At 39.8% G+C, this 19,703-nt stretch overlaps 1 protein-coding gene across 1 annotated transcript; it reads left to right on the forward strand.

Annotated features, from left to right (window-relative positions):
- The first annotated feature begins 1,719 nt into the window (after positions 1-1,719).
- On the forward strand, positions 1,720-19,399 carry ASNS (asparagine synthetase (glutamine-hydrolyzing)). Its single transcript, XM_005518823.3, has 12 exons — positions 1,720-1,846; positions 3,367-3,649; positions 6,871-7,108; positions 8,757-8,942; positions 9,250-9,351; positions 11,389-11,516; positions 12,280-12,406; positions 13,759-13,865; positions 14,198-14,298; positions 16,086-16,167; positions 16,431-16,586; positions 17,905-19,399. The coding sequence occupies exons 2-12, from the start codon at positions 3,401-3,403 to the stop codon at positions 18,112-18,114; spliced, it is 1,686 nt and encodes a 561-aa protein (XP_005518880.1). The 5' UTR covers positions 1,720-1,846; positions 3,367-3,400; the 3' UTR covers positions 18,115-19,399.
- The last annotated feature ends 304 nt before the right edge of the window (positions 19,400-19,703 follow it).

Here is a 19,703-nt window from a genome sequence, read left to right on the forward strand (position 1 = left end):
AAAGAAAAGACTGGCTATTGAAGAATGAGACTAAATATAAGCAGGCTATAATGGGGTACTTGACAATAGTAAAGGCCAGGGACATATCAGTTTTTTCTTGCATTTTCGTAACTACCAAACACTAACATTGCCAATATTATAAAACAGATTGTGTGTAGTATTTCTGCCAATAGTCCCATATATAACACCGTCAACTTCATTAACACTGGGCATTAAACATGCAAGATGCAGTTAAACACAGCAGTTATCCCCAGCTTTTAAAAGTGATAGTAAAGGGTAGGATAAATTACCCAGTGCACCCCCTAAGGAAGACTTGCACCTTAATGAAGACTTGGGAGGTTTTGCTGTACCCTGGCTGTGCCTATCCAGCCTTACCAAGCCTCTTTCTGCAAGTTGGTTCTCAGTCTCCCTGCTTCAGTTTCTCCACTAAAAGATTTTGATTCTACCAAATAGTTTGTGATATCATAAAGAACTGTATGAGATCTAGTTATGAAACAGGAATTCATTAGTTAGGAACCATCAATTAAAGTGCCCAGAAACAATTTGAGCCTAAGCAGACCCATCAAAAAATCTCTTCTGCATGGAGAAAAGTAAGGATGTAAAGAAAAAAAGCTTCTGAGAAACCCCAAAAACAACATAAGCTAGTACAAGGCTTGTCTACTATTTCTTGTAGCTTTCCAAAATGCAGTGTGACATTGAGATCTCTGGAAAAAACCTCAAGAGATAAGGTGTTCCCCACCACAACCATTTCTCTTCTGTGAGCAGTGACTCCATGTGCTATGGCACACACACCCAGCCCTTCCAGGCAGTGCACAGCTCTGGGAACTGCACACACGACATAGGCAGGCTGCCTGCGTTCAGGTGAAGCTGTGCTGAACAGAAACATCCTGCATATATTCCTGATCAGCACTGGAGTCTACTTTTCATGCACAAGATGTTTCAACACATTTTTCTTTCTGAAGCCTAAAAATATCCTTTTAATGGCTTCTTAAAGATCCTTTTAAAATTCCATACACAGACCACACTTACTGCTGACAAACTGCATGACCTGAAGAACTTTATGCACAGCACTGCAGTTTTACAGTAATGCCACTAAAGCTGGCTATGAAAGCACACTGCATGTAAATTACTAATTGTCCTCTTGAAGTATTCGTGGAGAATTAGGGTTTATATTTAGGACTTCACATCCTAATATTCAGAGCTGAATTTCATTTACTTTAGCATTCTCGAAGACAAATAGGTAAAACTGTCCAACGAAGTTCAGGTAAGCTCCAAAATCCTGTTTTACCCTTCGTGTCTGGGACTGAGAACTCAGTTTTGCACAGAAAAATCACACATCCTCGGCCAACGCTTCCCAAGGTGTGAGCTTCGCATGCACTCGCCTCTCCCAAACCAAATAAAGCAGCTTTAGGGCAATGCCTAAGCTCTTTTCCCTGGACACCACACAAGGCAGGGCTCGGAGCACACCCGCAGGGACACGATTTCTGACAGCTACAAATCGCCCGCCTGAGCCCACGACACCCCGAGCGCCCAGCGGTGCCTGCCGGCGCTCGCTTTTCCTCTCAGCGGCCCGGGGGAGGTGCCGGAGCCGGCGCTGCTCGGCCTGCGAGCGCCTGCCCTGCGCCGGGCCCGCCCGGCCGGCTGCAGCCGCAGACACGGCTGCGGGCCCCGGCCCTAGCTCGCTCGCCCCGCCGGTGGGCAGGCCGGGGCAGGGCAGGCGCATGATGAAACTTCGCGGTGTGTTTCACCAGCAGCTGGCGGCAGGGCGGGGCCGCAGCCGGCGGGAGCCGCCCCCTCATCCCCCGGCGCGGACGGCGGCTCTCCGTGCGCCGGCGGCCAGCAGCGGGTGAGGCAGCGGGGCGGGGGCGGCCCGGGGCAGCGGGGCTGCGCCGGGCAGGGCCGGCCGGGGGAGCTGCCGCGGTGCTCGGCCTCCTGCCGCCGGTTGGCGGGGGAGCGGCGGGCCCGGCATGTGCGGCGGCCGCCGGAGGAAGGGGCGGCCGCGTGGAAGGGCCCGAGGGGAGCGGGTGTGTGCGGAGAGAGCTTTCCCCGGGGACCGCGGGTTACCGGGAGGACGCTCCAGATGGTGGCAAAGCCCAGCTGCATGTGCTGAGGCTGAGGTCCGCAGCGCCATCGCATGTCCAGATGGGACAGATGTTGGAGGGGGAGCAGGGTTGTTGCAGCGCCGTGCTCCCCTCGGCACGCCTTTTACATCCCCAGTGTCCCCGTAGCTGTAGGCTTTGTGGCTCCGAACCTTAACCCTGATGGCCGCGTTGGGCTGATGTCTCCACTTGATCTGGAGGTCCCCAGCTTCAGCGAGAGCAGAAGCATTGCTCCCTCCGCACCTTGGCCATCTGGGCCTGCCACGCTGCTGCTGAGGAACTCCATCCAATGCTCCTTGGGTTCGAAGCGGTTCCCCCTTGTCCTGTCCTTGCTAAAGAGACTCCCTCTTTGTCATAAACCCCTTTTGAATGTAAAGGTCAAATTGAAAAGATGTTTACTGTTTCTGCTCAGATGATGTTACTTCAACATATTGCACTCTGTGACCAGTAATGATTTGTTCTATTTGTCGTCTATAGAAAAAAAAAAAGAAATTATCATAGACAGCCTTGCTGTATCTAAAGGTAAAACTTAATTTCTTGCTGGCTAAAATTTGCTAATCATACTTTGAGCAAGCCAGGTTTTACTTAATGTTAGTAAAGTCTGCTATAATTTTTACCAGGCCTCTTGGCAGCTGAGTGATTAATAGCTTATGTCTGTTATCTGTGTTCTTTAGGTGTGTGGTGGGTTGAGCTTGGCTGGATGTCAGGTGCTCGCCAAGGCACTCTATCGCTCCCCTCTTCAGCAGGATGGAGTGAGGGGCAAGAAAATATGATGAAAAATTAAAAAACCTTATGGGTTGAGATAAAGGCAGTGTACTTTTAAGGAAAGGTTAAGATCATGCACAAGCAAAAGGAAAAAACAAAAATTTTATTCTCTTATTTCCGTCAGCTAGCAATGTCCACCACCTCCTGGGAAGCAGGACTTCAGCACATGTAGTAGTTGCTTTGTCTTTATCCTCATTTCTCTTATATTTTTTATCTGGGCAGATATCAGATATGGAATATACCTTTGGATAGTTTAGGTCGGCTGTCCTGGCTACATAGCCTTCCTCATTTCTTGCCTGCTCCCAGCCTTCTGGTAGGGGGGAAAGGTTGGGTTGCATTGGTGCTGTGTGAGCACTGGTCAGCAGTAGCCAAAACACTGCTGTGATACCAGCACAAAACACAGCACTACGAGGGCTACTGAAGGGAAGATGAACTCCCCCTCAGGCAGACCCAACATAAAGTGTCAGCTCTTGCTCACAGTGTTCATGTCTCTGTTGAACAGGTTCTCCACAGGCAGGTAGAGCAAGAGCCTCACAATGTGTGGTATCTGGGCCCTGTTTGGGAGCGATGAATGCCTTTCTGTGCAGTGTCTAAGTGCCATGAAGATAGCACACAGAGGTCCTGATGCATTTCGTTTTGAGAACGTCAATGGTTTCACCAACTGTTGTTTTGGTTTCCACCGCCTGGCAGTTGTTGATCAGTTATATGGTATGCAGCCTATCCGGGTGAAGAAATTCCCATACCTGTGGCTGTGTTACAATGGAGAAATCTACAATTTCAAACAGGTAAGTGTTGTATACACGATGATTTTTAAAAAATATTTTTTTTTTTTTTTTGCTATTTCAAGGCTAGTGGATATTCAGGGCATCTTTAAAATGTGTTGGACTGGAATGTTGGAAAAAAATGTGAAAGTTAACAAAGAACTAGTATTTAAAAGGAACTAAATTATTTCAATGAACTGTGAATCTGGTAGCTTAATTTGCAACATACTTAATCTTTAATACCGAAAAAATCACTTTTTTAATTGATGAGAAGGGCAATAAATATTTTCACCTTCAGGTTTGTTCAGTTGACAGTTAAGACACATTCTTCATTATCTCATGGGGAGAGGAATTCCAAGCCTTTTTCTCCCCTTCTTCTCTCTTTGTAATACAAATGCTTTTAGACTGTCTTGCTCTTCAATGGTTTTGGGTCATTATTGTCCCCAGCTGTTGGGTATTGCATTTTTATTATTGCATCTCAATCTAGATGGGATGTGTCACTTAAGATATAGTGATGCATAGTATGCATGCTTACATAGAAGCATGCATACTGTGCATCACTATAAGCATGCATCTTACATAAAAGCAATACGCCTTAGGGAGGTGTTTTCAGTATGCCATAGAAGTCCTTAGGTGTCTGCAGCAGAAGTCAGGTTTTTTTGTGGGGTTTTTGAGAGCCACATAAGTCTCTTAGGCACAAAACAAGTAGCAACTCTTATTTAGTTTCTAAGCTTCCTAAATGTCCCTGATGGATGTGATACTGCTGCTAAATACCGTCAGTGCTCGCCAGTTCCTGTGGTGAGATGTCCATGCTGACTGTTAGTGGCGAGATGATTCAGATCATCCAAATTTAATGTCTAAAGCAGCTTAAAACTGTGTCTGGTTCTGATTCTTTCTGAATGAATGTGTAAAATATGTTACATACTTGGTGTGGTAGAATCAGAAACCTATGAATAATCTGAGATATTATAACATTTCTAATATCACATTTTTTTAAGTCCAGTCAGGCTGCTTGCTGCCAGTCACATCAGTAACATCAGTAATGTTACTGGGAATTTGACTGAATAGGCAGGAGATTTAATTTTTTTTTTTCCCAGTCTTCAAGTATCTTTCTGTTTGAAGAGTGAGACTGTGTCCTGCAGTACATATGAAATGTATTGTACCAACAGTCTGTATTACTTGCAGTGTTTTGCACTGTGGTTTTTCTGCTGTTGAAAGCAGTAGGAATTACTCTCAGTCATGCTACGCACAGTCCTGAGGGGACCTTAATTGTGCAACACTTGCATTACCATCTACAGGAATTTGTTTGGTTGTTGCCACTACATTATGTACCCCCTTTCTTTATAATGAGTTTTTTTGTTCAAGCTTGTGGCTGAAACCTACCTAAGAAAGGATCGTTGGCAAAACAGGTCCTCAGGGCAGTGACTTACTTACTTTAACATTGACTCAATTTGATCTAAGGCTGCCCCGTAAGTAACAATTAAAACCAAAGAACTTAAAATGTTAAAGCATTGGTTTAGTGGCTTTTTTTGGTGTGTCAGAGTTTTAGTGAAACCCCTACCTTTCCCTGTATGTATCAAAAGGACTTTTAAGAGTAGCACCAGAAGAACATGAAGAATATTTGGTCTGACTTAAGTCTGACAGCTAATTTCTTCCTCCCCCATTTTATATGCACAGGCAGAGTGAAAGGGCTAGTTTGAAGAAAGGAGGAAGATAAAGCAGAAGGAAATTCTTTGCATAAAAAAAGCTGAGGAATTACAGTGACTGTATAAATAAACCAAAGATTATTTCCAAAGAACTTTACTCTGCAGAGATGTTGCACATGTCTATGTGTTTTGAGTTGTCTGGTGTTTTTTTTACACAGTGGCTGGCTAATGCTTCTGAAGACCAGGGTCATGGATTTGCAGTTTGACATCCTCAGACAGAAGTGTATCCCTGAAAACTTGCCTTAACATAAATTGCTTAAGATTGCATTGTCAGTCTCATTGCCAAAGAGATGATCCTGGGTAAAATTTTTGTAGTGGGTTGCCCTTGCCCCTGGCTGGATGCCAGGCACCCACCAAAGCTTCCCTCCAACAAGTGGATAGGGGAGAGAAAGTACAACTAAAGTTTTATGAGCTAAGGACTGGGGGAGATCACTCACCAAATATTGTCATGGGTAAAACACTTGGAGAAATTAAATTAAATTGAATTTATTACCAAAAAATCAGAGTGGGGTGATGAGAAGTAAAATAGGCCTTGAAAAAAGAAACCTTCCCTCTACCATTTCCTCCTACCTGAGCTCTATCTTCTCCCCAGCAGGGAAACAGGAAATGGGGGTTATGGTCAGTTTATCACATGTTCCTGTCACTGTTGAAGGAGATTTCTTCCTCTGCTCCAGTGTGGGATCCCTCCCATGGGAGGCAGTCCTCCACAAACTACTCAAGCATGAGTCTGTCCCACAGCAACAGTTCTTCACAGACTGCTCCAGAGTGGGTCACTCATCCACAGGGTGCTTTCCTTCAGGCACAGGCTGCTCCAGGTTGGGTCCCACACAGGGTGACAAGTCCTGCCAGGAGACCTGCTCCAGCATGGGTTCCTCTGCACAGGTCTGCAGGTCCCTGCCAGGAGCCTGTTCCAGCATGGGTCTCTCACAGGGTTCACAGCCTCCTCTCAGGCATCCACCTGCTCCAGTGTGAGTTCCTCCATGGGCTGTGGGTGGATCTCTGCATCCCCATGATCCTTCAGAGGCTGTGGGACATAGCTGCTTCACCATGGACTACACCATGGGCTGCAGGGCAATCCAGCTCGGGCACCTGGAGCTGCTGTCCTTCCTTCTCCACAGACCCTGGTGTCTGCAGGCCTGCTCCTCTCCACATATTCTTGCCCCACTCTTCTCTGTCTGCATTTACATCTGCACAATAACTTGTCTTAAATACGTTACCACAGAAGCATTACTGTCGTTCCTGATTGACTTGGCCTTGGCCAGTGATGGGTCTATCCTGGAGCCACCTGACTTTGTCAGATGTGGGGAAATCTTCTGGCAGCTTCTCACAGAGGCCACCCTTGTAATCCATTCACTACTAAAGCCTGGCCACACAAGCCCATTACAGCTTTGAACACAAAAGTATTGTTTCCTTCTTTGGCAGAAATATTTATATAACTTTTAAACTGTAATTTTATACTAGATTGTTCTTATGAAACAATTACTAAGCAGCCAATGTTTGCAAATGCTTATTTATGTTTTTCTTTATATTTTTTCTTAGTTGCAGAAGCAGTTTGGATTTGACTATCAAACATTAGTGGATGGTGAGGTTATCCTTCATTTGTACAATAGAGGAGGAATAGAACAAACAGCATCCATGCTAGATGGTGTATTTGCTTTCATCCTTCTGGACACTGCAAACAGAAAAGTATTTCTGGCAAGAGATACCTATGGAGTCAGACCACTGTTTAAGGTGCTGACTGATGATGGATTTTTGGGTGTCTGTTCCGAGGCAAAAGGTAAAGCCACCTGTGTTTAGTGCCTAAATAATCTTAGGTATTTCTGTTGGATACAAGTTTCTTTGTTGGGCTTTTCTTCTTAGTGTGAAGAGAAAATGAACTGTTAAGTTCAGTAATATATGAGCTGTATTTAGTAATATAAGAACTACTTATACTTATTACTTATACTTAATATTATATATTAATTACTATATTTAGTAATATAAGAACTACTTATAAAAGAAAAGAACTTTTACTTATAAAAGAAAAGAAAAGAACTACTTAAAAAAGTACCATTTAAGAAAAAAAACATTAAAATAAAAGCATCCAAGATGTTTGACTGTCCTTAATATCTCTAAAATAACTTGCTTATTTAACTAGAATTTTTTCTGTCCTGGAGTCATAGCAGTATTGAACTCAAGATGTTTTATGTTAGGCCAAAGTTAAATATAGTCTATTGACTTATAATTTATTGTAGCATAAGTCTATTCTATTAGACTTTGGTCTTGGTGTTATGTAGTGAACTAGGTAATTATACCACAGGAACTGATAATCTGTAAAAGGCAGGAGATTTGAAATGCTACTGAAATTTACTGCAGCATAGGGTAATTTCCCAGAATCACATATTTTATTTGATGATGATTTTTTTCTTTGAGCTGACACTGCTCTCTCTTTTAAAGTAATCATCTCTAGTCTTGGCACTATCATAAACAAATCCAAACAGTGTCAAAAGGGTGTTTATTGCCTAAAATGCACTTTGGCTAAAATTGATTTTCATTATTATTTCTCTCCCATTTATTGTGTATCTATTTTATTATCAGACTCCAGTGTAGGTTGACTCTTCTAGTAGTACTATATAGTAATACTAATGGCTAGTAATACTAACTAGTAATACTAAGAGCTGCACCATTTCTGTTGCTTGTGAAGGAAGAAGGGAATTGAATGTTTTGGAGACTGTGTCCTATAACAATCAGTGAATTACCAGTGTCTCTCTAACAGCAAGTCAGTGTCCCTTTTGAGGATGTCCTCAAGGGGAATCCAGGTGACCAGCAGGTGCAAAACATCCTCTTTCACATGGGGAATGGAAATGAGGTTTGGCTTCAAGTGTTACACCTGGCATTCAATAGCAGTGGAGTAGATCAGTCTGGAACTGATGAGGTTTGAAATCACTAAATATATGTCAATTAAGCAATCACTATCTGATGTCATTGTCACTACCTGTCACTATTACATGTTGTTTTATTGCAAACCCCTTATTAGCTTGACTACACTTAATTTTAAACACAGAATTAATTAATAATTGTCATTCAAATTCTCCTAAGCATATTCTACTTTGACCTGGTCTTAATAGAGTCAGTTAGAAAAGCACTCTTCCTAGTGCTCATATGGATAAACTGCTACTTGCCAATTAGTAGAACTTGCTGGTTTGCTTTCTCTGTTATCTGCCTCAGCTTGAGATGGCTCAGATCTATGAGTACATCCTTGCCAGAAGCAGAATCATGCTCTGGCCAGGACTGATGCTGACTGAAAAGAATAATTTTTAATATCAGATTTAGGATCCGGAGAAAATATTTGTATATAGTTTTAGTAGAGAGGCTGTTGAGGTATAACTTAACCATTTTAAGTCAAAAACTCTGACTTTTTTTTTGTTTTCCCATTTTATATGTAGGACTCATCAACTTAAAGCATTCAACATCCTTATGTTCTAAAGTGGAACCATTTCTTCCGGGTCATTATGAAGTGTTGGACTTAAAGCCCTCTGGCAAGGTTGCATCAGTGGAATTAGTAAAATTTCATAGCTGTAAAGATGAACCACTCCATGTTGCATGTGATACAGTGGAAGCTCTGCCTTCAGGTAGTACAACAAAGATTTTGCTACTTTGATTTAAAAATGAAAAATTCATAATCTTTGAATGCAAAATTTGCATTGATTGGTTTAAAAAAGTACCATTTAAGAAAAAAAGCAACCTGTAAGAATCTTTAAAATGTAGGGATTTTAGAATCGTTTTTGTAGGTGGCCATGTACAAAGAATGGACTTGAGTGTCTTTGTTATCAAAGGAGATTCAGACAAATATCTTTGTTTCCTAATTAACATCATCCAGAGTCTAAGTAACACTTTTTGGACATTTTTTACCCTTCTCTTTTCCTTTTTTCTGAGCAGGTTTTGACCTTGAAACTGTGAAAAGCAACATCCGTCTTCTCTTTGAGAATGCTGTTAGAAAACGTTTGATGGCTCACAGAAGGATTGGTTGTCTTCTGTCTGGTAAGCAGCACAGTGATTCTTCACCTTCTCTCTTTTGCCCATCCTCTACTAGTTAAAGGAAAGTATCTTGGCTGTTCTGCTGCAATGTACCTGGAGTGATCTGAATCTTCATTTGCTTTTTAGAACAGGCAACAGAGAACTTCTTAGTTTGGAATAAAGTTTTCCAGTTTACAAGTATCTTGAAAGTCTTATGGTTTTAAATGTTACTCTGGGCTGGGATTTTGGCTTTTTGAGACACTGAGTATTTTTAAATAAGACAAATAAATATAGTATTCCTATTGAAAATCATTCAATGTATTCTTAAATACATGAAATTTATGCTTAGGTTGGTCTAAAAAGAAAATGTAATTATTACATTCACTTTGCTCAGATTGAACCTAGAAGAAAGCCTTGTTTCAGAAGCAGGAGAATTCTTACTTGCTACCTTTGCTTTAGTCTCCATCCTAAACTTCCTTAATTTACCGTATTACAGGAGACCACCTGGACCAAAATTATTTGCTACACTCTTTTGCAGATAAGGTAACAGCTTGTGGTACAGCAAGTTGTTCACACACTTAGCTGACCACTGTTGTGATCTGATGGTTCAGTGTAACAGAGGTACTTTACAGAGCTAAGACTCTGAAATCATGGGTTTGGCACCTTATTTCTTGTGTTTGTGTGGCTCTTGGTACTTGGGGTTAGAGTTCTGGAATGCTTTTCATCCATTCACTGAGCAACAGTAATTACGCTTATTTGTCATGAACCCTATTAAATGTGCATCTGAATGAGAGAGAACTGACCAGGAGATACTGCTGGACCATTTCTTTACTATGCAATCATAAAAAGTAGGAAGAAGGTAAATTAAATGGGAAGATACATAGAGTTGGAAGATCTCAGTTTCAGTAAAAAAATCAATAAAAAAAAACCCCCAAACTTCAAACATCAAATTAGAAGGCAATCAGCAGCTCCTCAGATGCACATGTAGGAAGTAGCAAAACTGAATGCCTGTGCTGGTATAAATAATACCAGAGTATCTCACTGCTTCACAATTTTGAGTATATTTGGAACATCACAGAGAATTGCTTTTGTTTCTAATCACAGAGGGAATTCTTCAATGTCACAGTGGAAACCTGGGGTTTTATTTTCCTGATTTTGCATCCCGAGCACTCTGTTTTCTGTGCTCTCCTTTTCTCAGAATTTGCATGTAATTTCAATGGGAAATATTTTTTTTACAAGATAGCATGTCCATAAAGGGGATCAGGGTGGGAACTGATGCTAATGCACTTCACTGAAAAAACAGATGGAGACTATAGGAAACAAAGAGAAGAGGGTTTTGCCTCATGCTTGTCAGAACTGCAGGCAGACGTGGGCAAACAGGCACTGTGTTTTGCTCAGTACTTTGTAGGAGAGCAGCAAGTAGAACTAGCCAAGTATTAGCAGAACTATCTTGTGATAATAAGAAGGCGGATCCTTAGAGTACATTTAGGCAGCTTGTGCATCTCTTGGTTCTATTTTCTGCTCTCTGTTCAAGTCCTTTCACTCTCCTCTAGAAAGAAGAGTAGGAAAAAAAAAGAACAACTGAAGAAAAGTCGAGCCCTTACACTAAGCATTCTGGTTTTTTTACTTAATTATGTTCTTTTAGTTACAGCAAACAAAAAGAAAACCCATAGTCCTATCAGTTGACTGTCAAATGTGTAGGTAAAAGGAATATAGGAAGTGGCTTTAAAATGGAGAATAAATCCCATTTTAGCAGAGTTGAGAAGGGGCATATTCTCTACTGGTGCAATGTGTTCAGTATACTTTCTGTTTATCTTAAATAAGGAGTTCCACTGATGCTTCTGACACCAAAAATACTAAAAACTGTTACTGAAGATGTTCCACTAAAGTTGCCTGATTCTTTTATTAAGCAGGGGTAAATGTGCATGTGTATGAGAAGTAACTTGTATTCACACAGCTTAAAAATGAAGCCCACTCACAGGATTCCAGTCTCTAGATTCCTTAAAGGGGGAAGCAAAATGTCATTCAAACACCTAATCAGGTAATTTGTTTTGTTGGCAGGGGGCTTAGATTCCAGCTTGGTTGCAGCTGTTCTTCTGAAACTGATGAAGGAAATCAACATCAATTATCCTTTACAAACCTTTGCAATTGGAATGGAGAACAGTCCTGACTTACTTGCTGCCAGAAAGGTATCTTAAACATTGCTTTCAGTTTAGTCTGAGCTACTGAATGCTAAACAGTGTATATTAATGATGCTAACTTCAAGGTATGGCATCAATAGTGGCACTGAAAATTCATTTATTGCTATGATGTAAATCAGTTTGTAGTAAATCATTTAGTACAACACTTGCTGCTTAATCTTACCAAAGAGGCAACTGGAACCTTGCCTGTTTTCTCTTGCATTTGGGAGACTTTCATGACAGTCCCTTTACACCGTTGTCCAAAGGATAGTACTTTGGACTTGTCTGTTCTGCCTCTGGGTTTTAGGGTAGGTCACCATGTTATGGTTCCAATACTTAGGCATTTGTCTATATGTAAAGTATTATAAGTTAATTATCAATTTGCTGAATTAACAATTTTGTACAAACTGTTTGGCATCTGGGGTACTATGCAGGCTTTCATGACTTCTATGCTGCTTTTTCTCTTAAGGGCAGGTATCTGGAATATTTAGAGCCTCTACAGATTCTGTTAATGTTTTAGGCAAGCAGCTGGATGATCTGTGGCAATCATGATTGAACACTGTAATTAAGGAGACTGTGTTCTCTCTGGTGAACATACCATTGCAAGTCAAAGGTCTGCTAAGTAATGTCTTTTCTTGGCCTAATGTCATAATTTTCATTGTAGTGGAAGACAGATGGTGCTTTCACTGAATGTGCTTGCTTTAAACACAATGTATGTTTATAAAATGTTTTAGTTGAAAAGTGATGCATTATTTTGACCTTTTGCAAACAGGTGGCAGCCCATATAGGCAGCGAACATCATGAAGTAATACTTAATACAGAAGAGGGAATTCAGGCAATAGAGGAGGTTATCTTCTCATTGGAAACCTACGACATAACAACAATAAGAGCTTCTATTGGTAAGATATTTTTAATGGCTGTCTTTGGTTTATATCACCCAAATAAAATTTTATGCAAACTTACATGATCATCTCCTAGATCCCTTTGCTGGCACAGAATCTGGGGATTTGGACTCCAAAGTTCTTCTGCCTAGACTTATCTGTGATACCACACAGATGAGGCAAAAGCAGTTATTTACAAGTCCCTGACTACACAAAGCAACTGTCAAGAACTGTTCTTGAAGCTTTGAGATGAAAAGCGATAGTTACATGAAGAAGAAATGTTTGATCTGCAGGTCTGTTCTTCTGCTCTAGTAACTGTGAACCTTGGAGGAAAGGGGAAATTCACAGGTTTTCTGAGGTGCTGAATATTATGTCAGCAAATCACAGTTACCCTTTCCTTGCATAATTTTGATACTAATGTGAAGTATTTATTATTGTCCTCTAGTAAATTACGTTTAGTAACAGGTTCTTTTAATCTACACTTGATTCTGGGAAGTGGAGGGAGTCATCAGCAGCTTGTAACAAAGCTCTGCCAGCCTGATAAGAGGGGAAAACCCCTAATCCAATGGGACCTTTTGTGTCATGCAAGCTACAGCATTTTACCCAATTAATCTTGTGATGTTGTAAAAGAGTTATGAAGCCAAATAAGCAACTCAGTTTTTGAAACTGATCACTCTGGGTGGAATTTCCTCCATGAAGATGAGATTTAGCAATATGAATTAATGAATGCGTTTCTTTAAAAATTATAGCATTTTACTAAAACTTTTTTCTGTCATTTTTTCTTTGTGATTTGCTGCTTAGTATAATAACGGAGTAGATATTTTTCATTGGATTTGTAATGCTTTTGTTATAAAAGCATCCCATTCAGAAAGATGCATTCAGTGGAAGGCATAGTTCTGTTTTATAAATAGCTCTTTACAAAAAAAAATTGAACAAAGGGCTTCATCCAGTCCAACTCAGAGTGGTGGAAAGTTAAACAGCAGCTTTTGCTTTTCCCCAAGGCTAGAAGGTTTCTTCAGCACTGTGCTGGAATTAATGTTGCACTTAATTTCAAATTGAGTCAGAACAACTCCTCTCTGTGTTCCTAGGGCAATCCTCCAGTGTTCCCAGGATCACAAGTAGACACATCTTTCTGATATTTTGAGGGCCAAATGTAAATGCGCAGTTTCGATGTATTTGCAGGACCAACTTAGTGTGGCTGTTGGTGTCTTTGAGTAACAATGGCATGGTCAATGCTACTTTGTCAGTTTTTTGCTACAGAAGGAAGTAGTGTAGGAGACAAATTTCTGAAATGCTAAATTTTAAACTACTAGCTTTGTATAGCATCACGTATGTAGATGTACTTTAATAACTTTATACTTTTTTTTAAGGTATGTATCTTGTCTCCAAATATATCCGGAAGAAAACAGACAGTGTGGTCATTTTTTCAGGAGAGGGATCAGATGAGCTGACACAAGGATATATATATTTCCATAAGGTAAATATATTCACTATACAGAATGCCCTTGAGCTGCTTTCAACAGAGCATCTATGATATTTTAAGGTGTGATATTTGGGAGTTATCATAACTGTATATTTGTTGAGTTTTTCTTCTGGGGTGGCATAAAATCCAAGGGATTTAATCACCTAAAAAATAGCTTTCTTCTTCAGCAATTCCTTATTATTATTATTGTTATTTCTTGTATGTAGTTTTTTCCTGGTGTTAAGATTTGTTGGTGATGACTACAATTCAAATGCAGGACAGCCAGCAATGGTTCCCTCAGTACAGCCATGTTCCACCTGTGTGCTCCATGCTACGTTTTTTTTCAGGCCCCATCTCCAGAGGAAGCTGCAGAAGAGAGTGAGAGGCTTCTGAAGGAGCTCTACCTGTTTGATGTACTTCGTGCAGACAGAACTACTGCAGCACATGGGTAAAATATATTCTCTTGGATGCTGAGCACTCATAATTTAAAAGCAAAAGAAGATTAGGTAGGAAAAGACTTTTGAGGATTTGTATACCAACATGAAGTTGTAGCCTTAAGGAATTTGAGCAACAGTAAAGCACAGTGCCAAATTTAATCTGATCTGTGACTATAGGACCCACTGTATTGCCAGCAGAAATATTTTTTTGTCTAGGACTGTACTGATCTTTACAGAAGCAGTGAATTAGAAATAAAAATATTCAGAGGTAAGGAGAGAAGGCAAAGTTGTATTTGACTTTGGGGTCTTTGGAGGTTTAGACAAGGAGAAATCTTGAATCTGATGACCATCAGAACTAAAACAACATACTGAAAAAAGTATGTGCATTAGGTAGCTGACTGTAACAAAGAGATACTAGGATACAATTGTGTAACTGATGCCTTAAAGAATCTCCAAATTGAGGACTGTAGACAATAGTATTGTTTTACTAAACAGAAGCATTTTATATAAAAGAAATGCATTAATTAAACCAAGAATAACATTGGAAAGCTATCTATAGGTAAGAAAAAATGGTGCCTTTGGCAAAGCAAACTTAATCTGTTGGGAAGTTTTTGTTGTATATTGAGCCTGCCACAAAATGACTTGCCCAGCTTTTTACAATTTTCTTAAGTTTCTCTTTACTAGTGCAGGAGACCTGCCATTTGCCTCATAATTTGTTTTCGTGCTGAAAATTTTCACCACACTTTCAAGGCTGTTTAATATCACATGCTGGCTGCTTTTGTTTTTCTTTGGACTGCTGCACAGCACTGTTAGGAAGAAGGAACCCTTGTATTGATAAATTAGAACAGAATTTAATGAGTCCAGATTTATGGAGAAAATGGAGAAGAATGAAGAGTAGAGAGGAAACTACTATTATCAATTAGGAACAAGAGTAACTGTAAGGAAAGACATGCAATGCATATCTTGTTGGTGTATGGAAAAACTGAGCCCTCAGTATTTGATTACTCAATACTTAGTATTGGGTTCAATTGTTGTTTTGTTTTTTTCATATGGTGGGTATTACCTGAAATAGCTGAAGCTTTTTATCAGAGTAGAAACAAAAGAGACAATGAAATTAGTTGGATGCAGCATAACATCTTTTACTTGTGAAGCTGGACAGCATAATGTCTCTTGAGCAGACACAACTAAGAGGGGTTCTTTCTGCTGAAGATGCAGTTACTGTCATTTTATTCGTTGCCTTCTATGTCCTTAGAAGCTGTGGTATAAAAAAGCAGGAAGGCTTTGTATGTATATATATATATACCACTGGTATAGGAGAGAACTTGTGTTACCGCTGTAGTGCGCTTTTTTGTTGTTTCTTGAAAACACAAACAAATGTGGATTTCAGAAATGACAGCAGAAGTCCTTGCTTGGTTCTATGATACGTTTACAAATGGTGATGCAAATCCTAGTGAGTGACTTAGTAGTTTTCTGAGAAGAGGATTTTTTAAAATGTGCTTTTGCATACATGTTGCAATGGTTGTTGCAAATCCTAAAATTCAGGGCACTATAAACTGCCCAGCATATGGCATTATAAAACATTGTAGTCTTTTAATCTGTGTAGACTATACACCTACCTTTACAAATTGGTGAATTAAATTTAGGTAGCTGTAAATATGCAAGTGAAACTTCTTCCAAGTAAAAGCAGAAAACCTGGTGTTTATGTGAAAGACAGGAAAAGCTTAGCTGCTGTGGAATTTGTAAGTAGATGACTTGTTGGATTAATTCTGTATCTTTTCTGTTTACTCCTCCTGCTTAGCCTTGAACTGAGAGTCCCATTTTTGGATCATCGGTTTACTTCTTATTATTTATCTCTGCCAGCAGAACTGCGAATCCCAAAGGTACATAAAACTGGGGTTGGATCCAAGCGTAAATTAAAAATTCACTGAGATGTGTTCTAAGCATGACCAGATTGCTGAATTTGATGGTTAAGTCCTCCACTCAAAGTCAAGCATGCTCTTAAATATTTTACTGAATTGTTGGGCTAATGGGAACACTTTTCTGACCAAAACTTCTGAAAGGAAACTATTTCATAAGTGTTAAATCCTTTTCTTTGCAGTGCAGTTCCTGAGACTCATGACATTGTTTTTTGTTCTGCAAACAGAATGGAATTGAGAAATACCTTTTAAGATTGTCCTTTGAAGATTCCAATTTACTTCCCAAAGAAATTCTCTGGAGACCCAAAGAAGCTTTCAGTGATGGTATAGCATCAGTAAAGAAATCCTGGTTTTCCATTCTTCAGGACTATATTGATCAACAGGTAGCATACCACTTTATCCTTTCTCACTTAGGTGTATTAGATATTGTTGCCAGTGGGAGGCAGCTCACATGCTTAGTTGAGAGAATAAATCTGGATATAACAATTAACTTGAGCTTCCCTATGGAGGAGTAAGCTAAAGCTTAATCAATGTTCTTCCAGATATCTGAGTTGGTTACAGGCATTTGTGATCCTAGTTACAAAGAAATGCTAGGCCCTGCCAGAAATGACTGTATAAGGAAATGAACATCATTTAAGTGTCTGGATTGCAAATTAGATTGTGTATCAACAAACACAATTTCTGGGTTACAGGCAAAGCAGCTGCTTCAGCTGAAGGCACTTGCATGAACTTACTCTGCAGCTGAGTAACAACATAATGATTTTATAATGTACTTTCTTGTTTGCGTCATTCGTTTTTCAAAGCCATCCCTAGCTAAGCCTTTTTGCTTTTTAAAGCCTCTGCTTGAATTGTTAACCAGTGAAGACCTACAATATTTTGACCCTGTACAAAGGATAATCCTCTCTGGAGTGCAGACGTAATTTAATAATGGAGAGGAAGGAGTAACACCCTATTTACACCAGAGCTCTGTTACATGGAAATACTTGTAGTCAAGCCTGTGGATGGGAGCTTGTCTGTCCTACCACCAACTCTTTCTTCCCTGTTTTCTTTCTCTGTTTCCTCAGGCAAGAAGGTAGTTGGGTCAGACAACAGTATTCTGCTGCTTATTCTGTGCCTGTACTGCTGTAGGAGCAGCAAATCTATTTCACAGACATGAAATGTTAAACAGCATAATGGCAGCAGAAGCTGCTCATTGAAATTGCCTCAACTGGTGCAACTATTTAACCTTCCTTTCTCAGCCAACTTAGCAACTGCAGGTGTCTTTGCCTCTGCATGCCAGGTCTTCAGTTGCTAAGAGCATGATTATTGGTGTTGATTATAACAGCCAGCTCTTCCCCAAGCTACAAAATCGACCTAGGAAGCCACTTACATGGCAAAACAACTGCTTTAAGTTTTTGCACTTGTTTCACAACAAAGGAAGGTTAAGAAAGAAGTCTGTGATCTTACTAACAAAGGTGGTTGTGACCCAGAGAAATGGGCTTCACATGTCATGCAGAGAAATACCAACAGCACTGGAAATACGTTTGCATATTCATAAAGATCAAGTGAGCCTGTGACAAAGGTTTGACCTGTCAAACCTGTGCCTCTAGAATAGACTTTTTTTTTTCAAGACTGTGGCTGTTTAGTGGCTGGTGAATCCTTGTATGTCTTAAAAAGTTGAAGATATTTGCAGCTTAATTTGAGTTTTGCTTATGTCTGTAGGTTGATGACCTTTTATTGGAGAAGGCAGCGGAGAAATATCCTTTCAATCCTCCTAAAACAAAAGAAAGTTATTACTACCGCCAGATCTTTGAAAAGCACTACTCAGGGCGGAGCAGCTGGCTGCCCCACTACTGGATGCCAAGATGGGTTAAAGCTACTGATCCTTCTGCACGCACATTGAAACATTACAAGTCGGCTACCCAAGAATAGACTGTTCAAATAATCCCCAAACAAAAGTGCTGCAAACATTTTGTGTGCACTCTGCTTTAAGAAAACCAAACAAATTATGCAAACCTAAAGCTTAAATTGTCTTTAAGATGTACTTTGACAATGCAATTGGAATTGAGAGCTTTCTGTTGTTAGTGTACTATTAAAAACTTATACTGTTTTAGCTGCTGTACCAAAACTTTGTAATTCATGGGAAAATGCTTTCTTTACAAGGGACTACTTTATTTGACAGCTCTGTTCTTTATGTAACCTTGATTGTATTAATTTTCTTTGAAGTAATTTCATATGTTTTCTGTGAGCTCTGTTTTAAGGACTTGAATCAGGCTGAGGGATGCAAACTGCTGCTAACACTCTCAGCAAAGGGGAATTGGACTTTAGCTATCTGGTGATTTGTGTTCCTGGCTGAGGGACTTGGATAATATATATATTATTATATTCTGAATGTCCTTCTACACACTCCTGAAAACCTTGGTCTAGTTTTCAAAAAGTATTTAGATATTCATAGCTATGCAGAGATGCTTTCTAGAATTTATTGAGATGGTGCTGGGGGTTAATTAAATGAATAGCAGTCTTATTTGTTACTGTGAAGCCACCAGTTGGCTGTTCTGTAAATGTACCATCAGTCAAAAGATATTATGACTGTTATCAAAGAGCAGAATGGATAAGAGAAGCCAAGTTATGTCTTTGTTTCTAACTCAAGGACTTCAGTTTTTTTAAAATGTATTTATTATTCTTGAAAAAATAGAGTGTTATTGGGTCAACTGGGTGATTGGGTCAACAGTCTGATGGAAATTGCATGAGTGAGTATTTTAAGAAATTTTTCATTTATTGTGAGAGTTTTCCCACCTGTATGATGAAAAGGTTGACTGTATTGCTGCTGAGCTGTATGTGGCCACCTGTGTGGGTGAACCAAACCTGTTAACCATAGGTTGTAGATGGACAAAGCATCACTGACAACAGTGGGACCAGATGCCTTGCTTGGAAAAATGGGTGGAAAATGCTTCAGAAATCACAATCTAATACTCTACTGAAAAAATACCTGAATTTTAGTTGATAAAAAGTTATGTCATGGGGGTTATTTTTGTGAAGGTAACTGAAGTATAAGGGTAGTCAAGAAATACATTTGTTTGCTGCAGATTGACTTGATTAGCATCATGCTTTTTATGAAAATAAGTCTTCTTTATTGTCCCTCTTGACTAGGAAACCAAAGCCATTTTTTATTGAAAAGATTAAATATAAATTGTTCTGATTTAAAACCTTCACAAAATGATTAGCTGTCTGTTTGTTGCTCCACCCTAAATCCTGCATTTGGGTCTGTATCCAGAAACTTTCCTGAAACCTTTTGGTGGTACCACAGCACTTGTGAGCTGTCTGTAATATGTTCCTGTAGCCTTCTTTACTTAAGGGCCATGTGCTTGTCTTTTTGGATTTCTTTGAAACAATTAAGAATATTTTGAGTTGGGAGAGGAGTCTAGAGTATGTGGTTAAGTACTGATGTGTACAGGTAAGATTTACTACTCACTGTAAACTTCCAGGTCGCTTATAAGAAAACAGTATTTGCCTGAAGTGAA

This window comes from Pseudopodoces humilis, chromosome 1 (genome assembly GCF_049639895.1).
Source record: "Pseudopodoces humilis isolate 2021_Gansu_Grassland_sample_001 chromosome 1, ASM4963989v1, whole genome shotgun sequence".
In the NCBI taxonomy this organism is placed as follows: Eukaryota; Metazoa; Chordata; class Aves; order Passeriformes; family Paridae; genus Pseudopodoces; species Pseudopodoces humilis.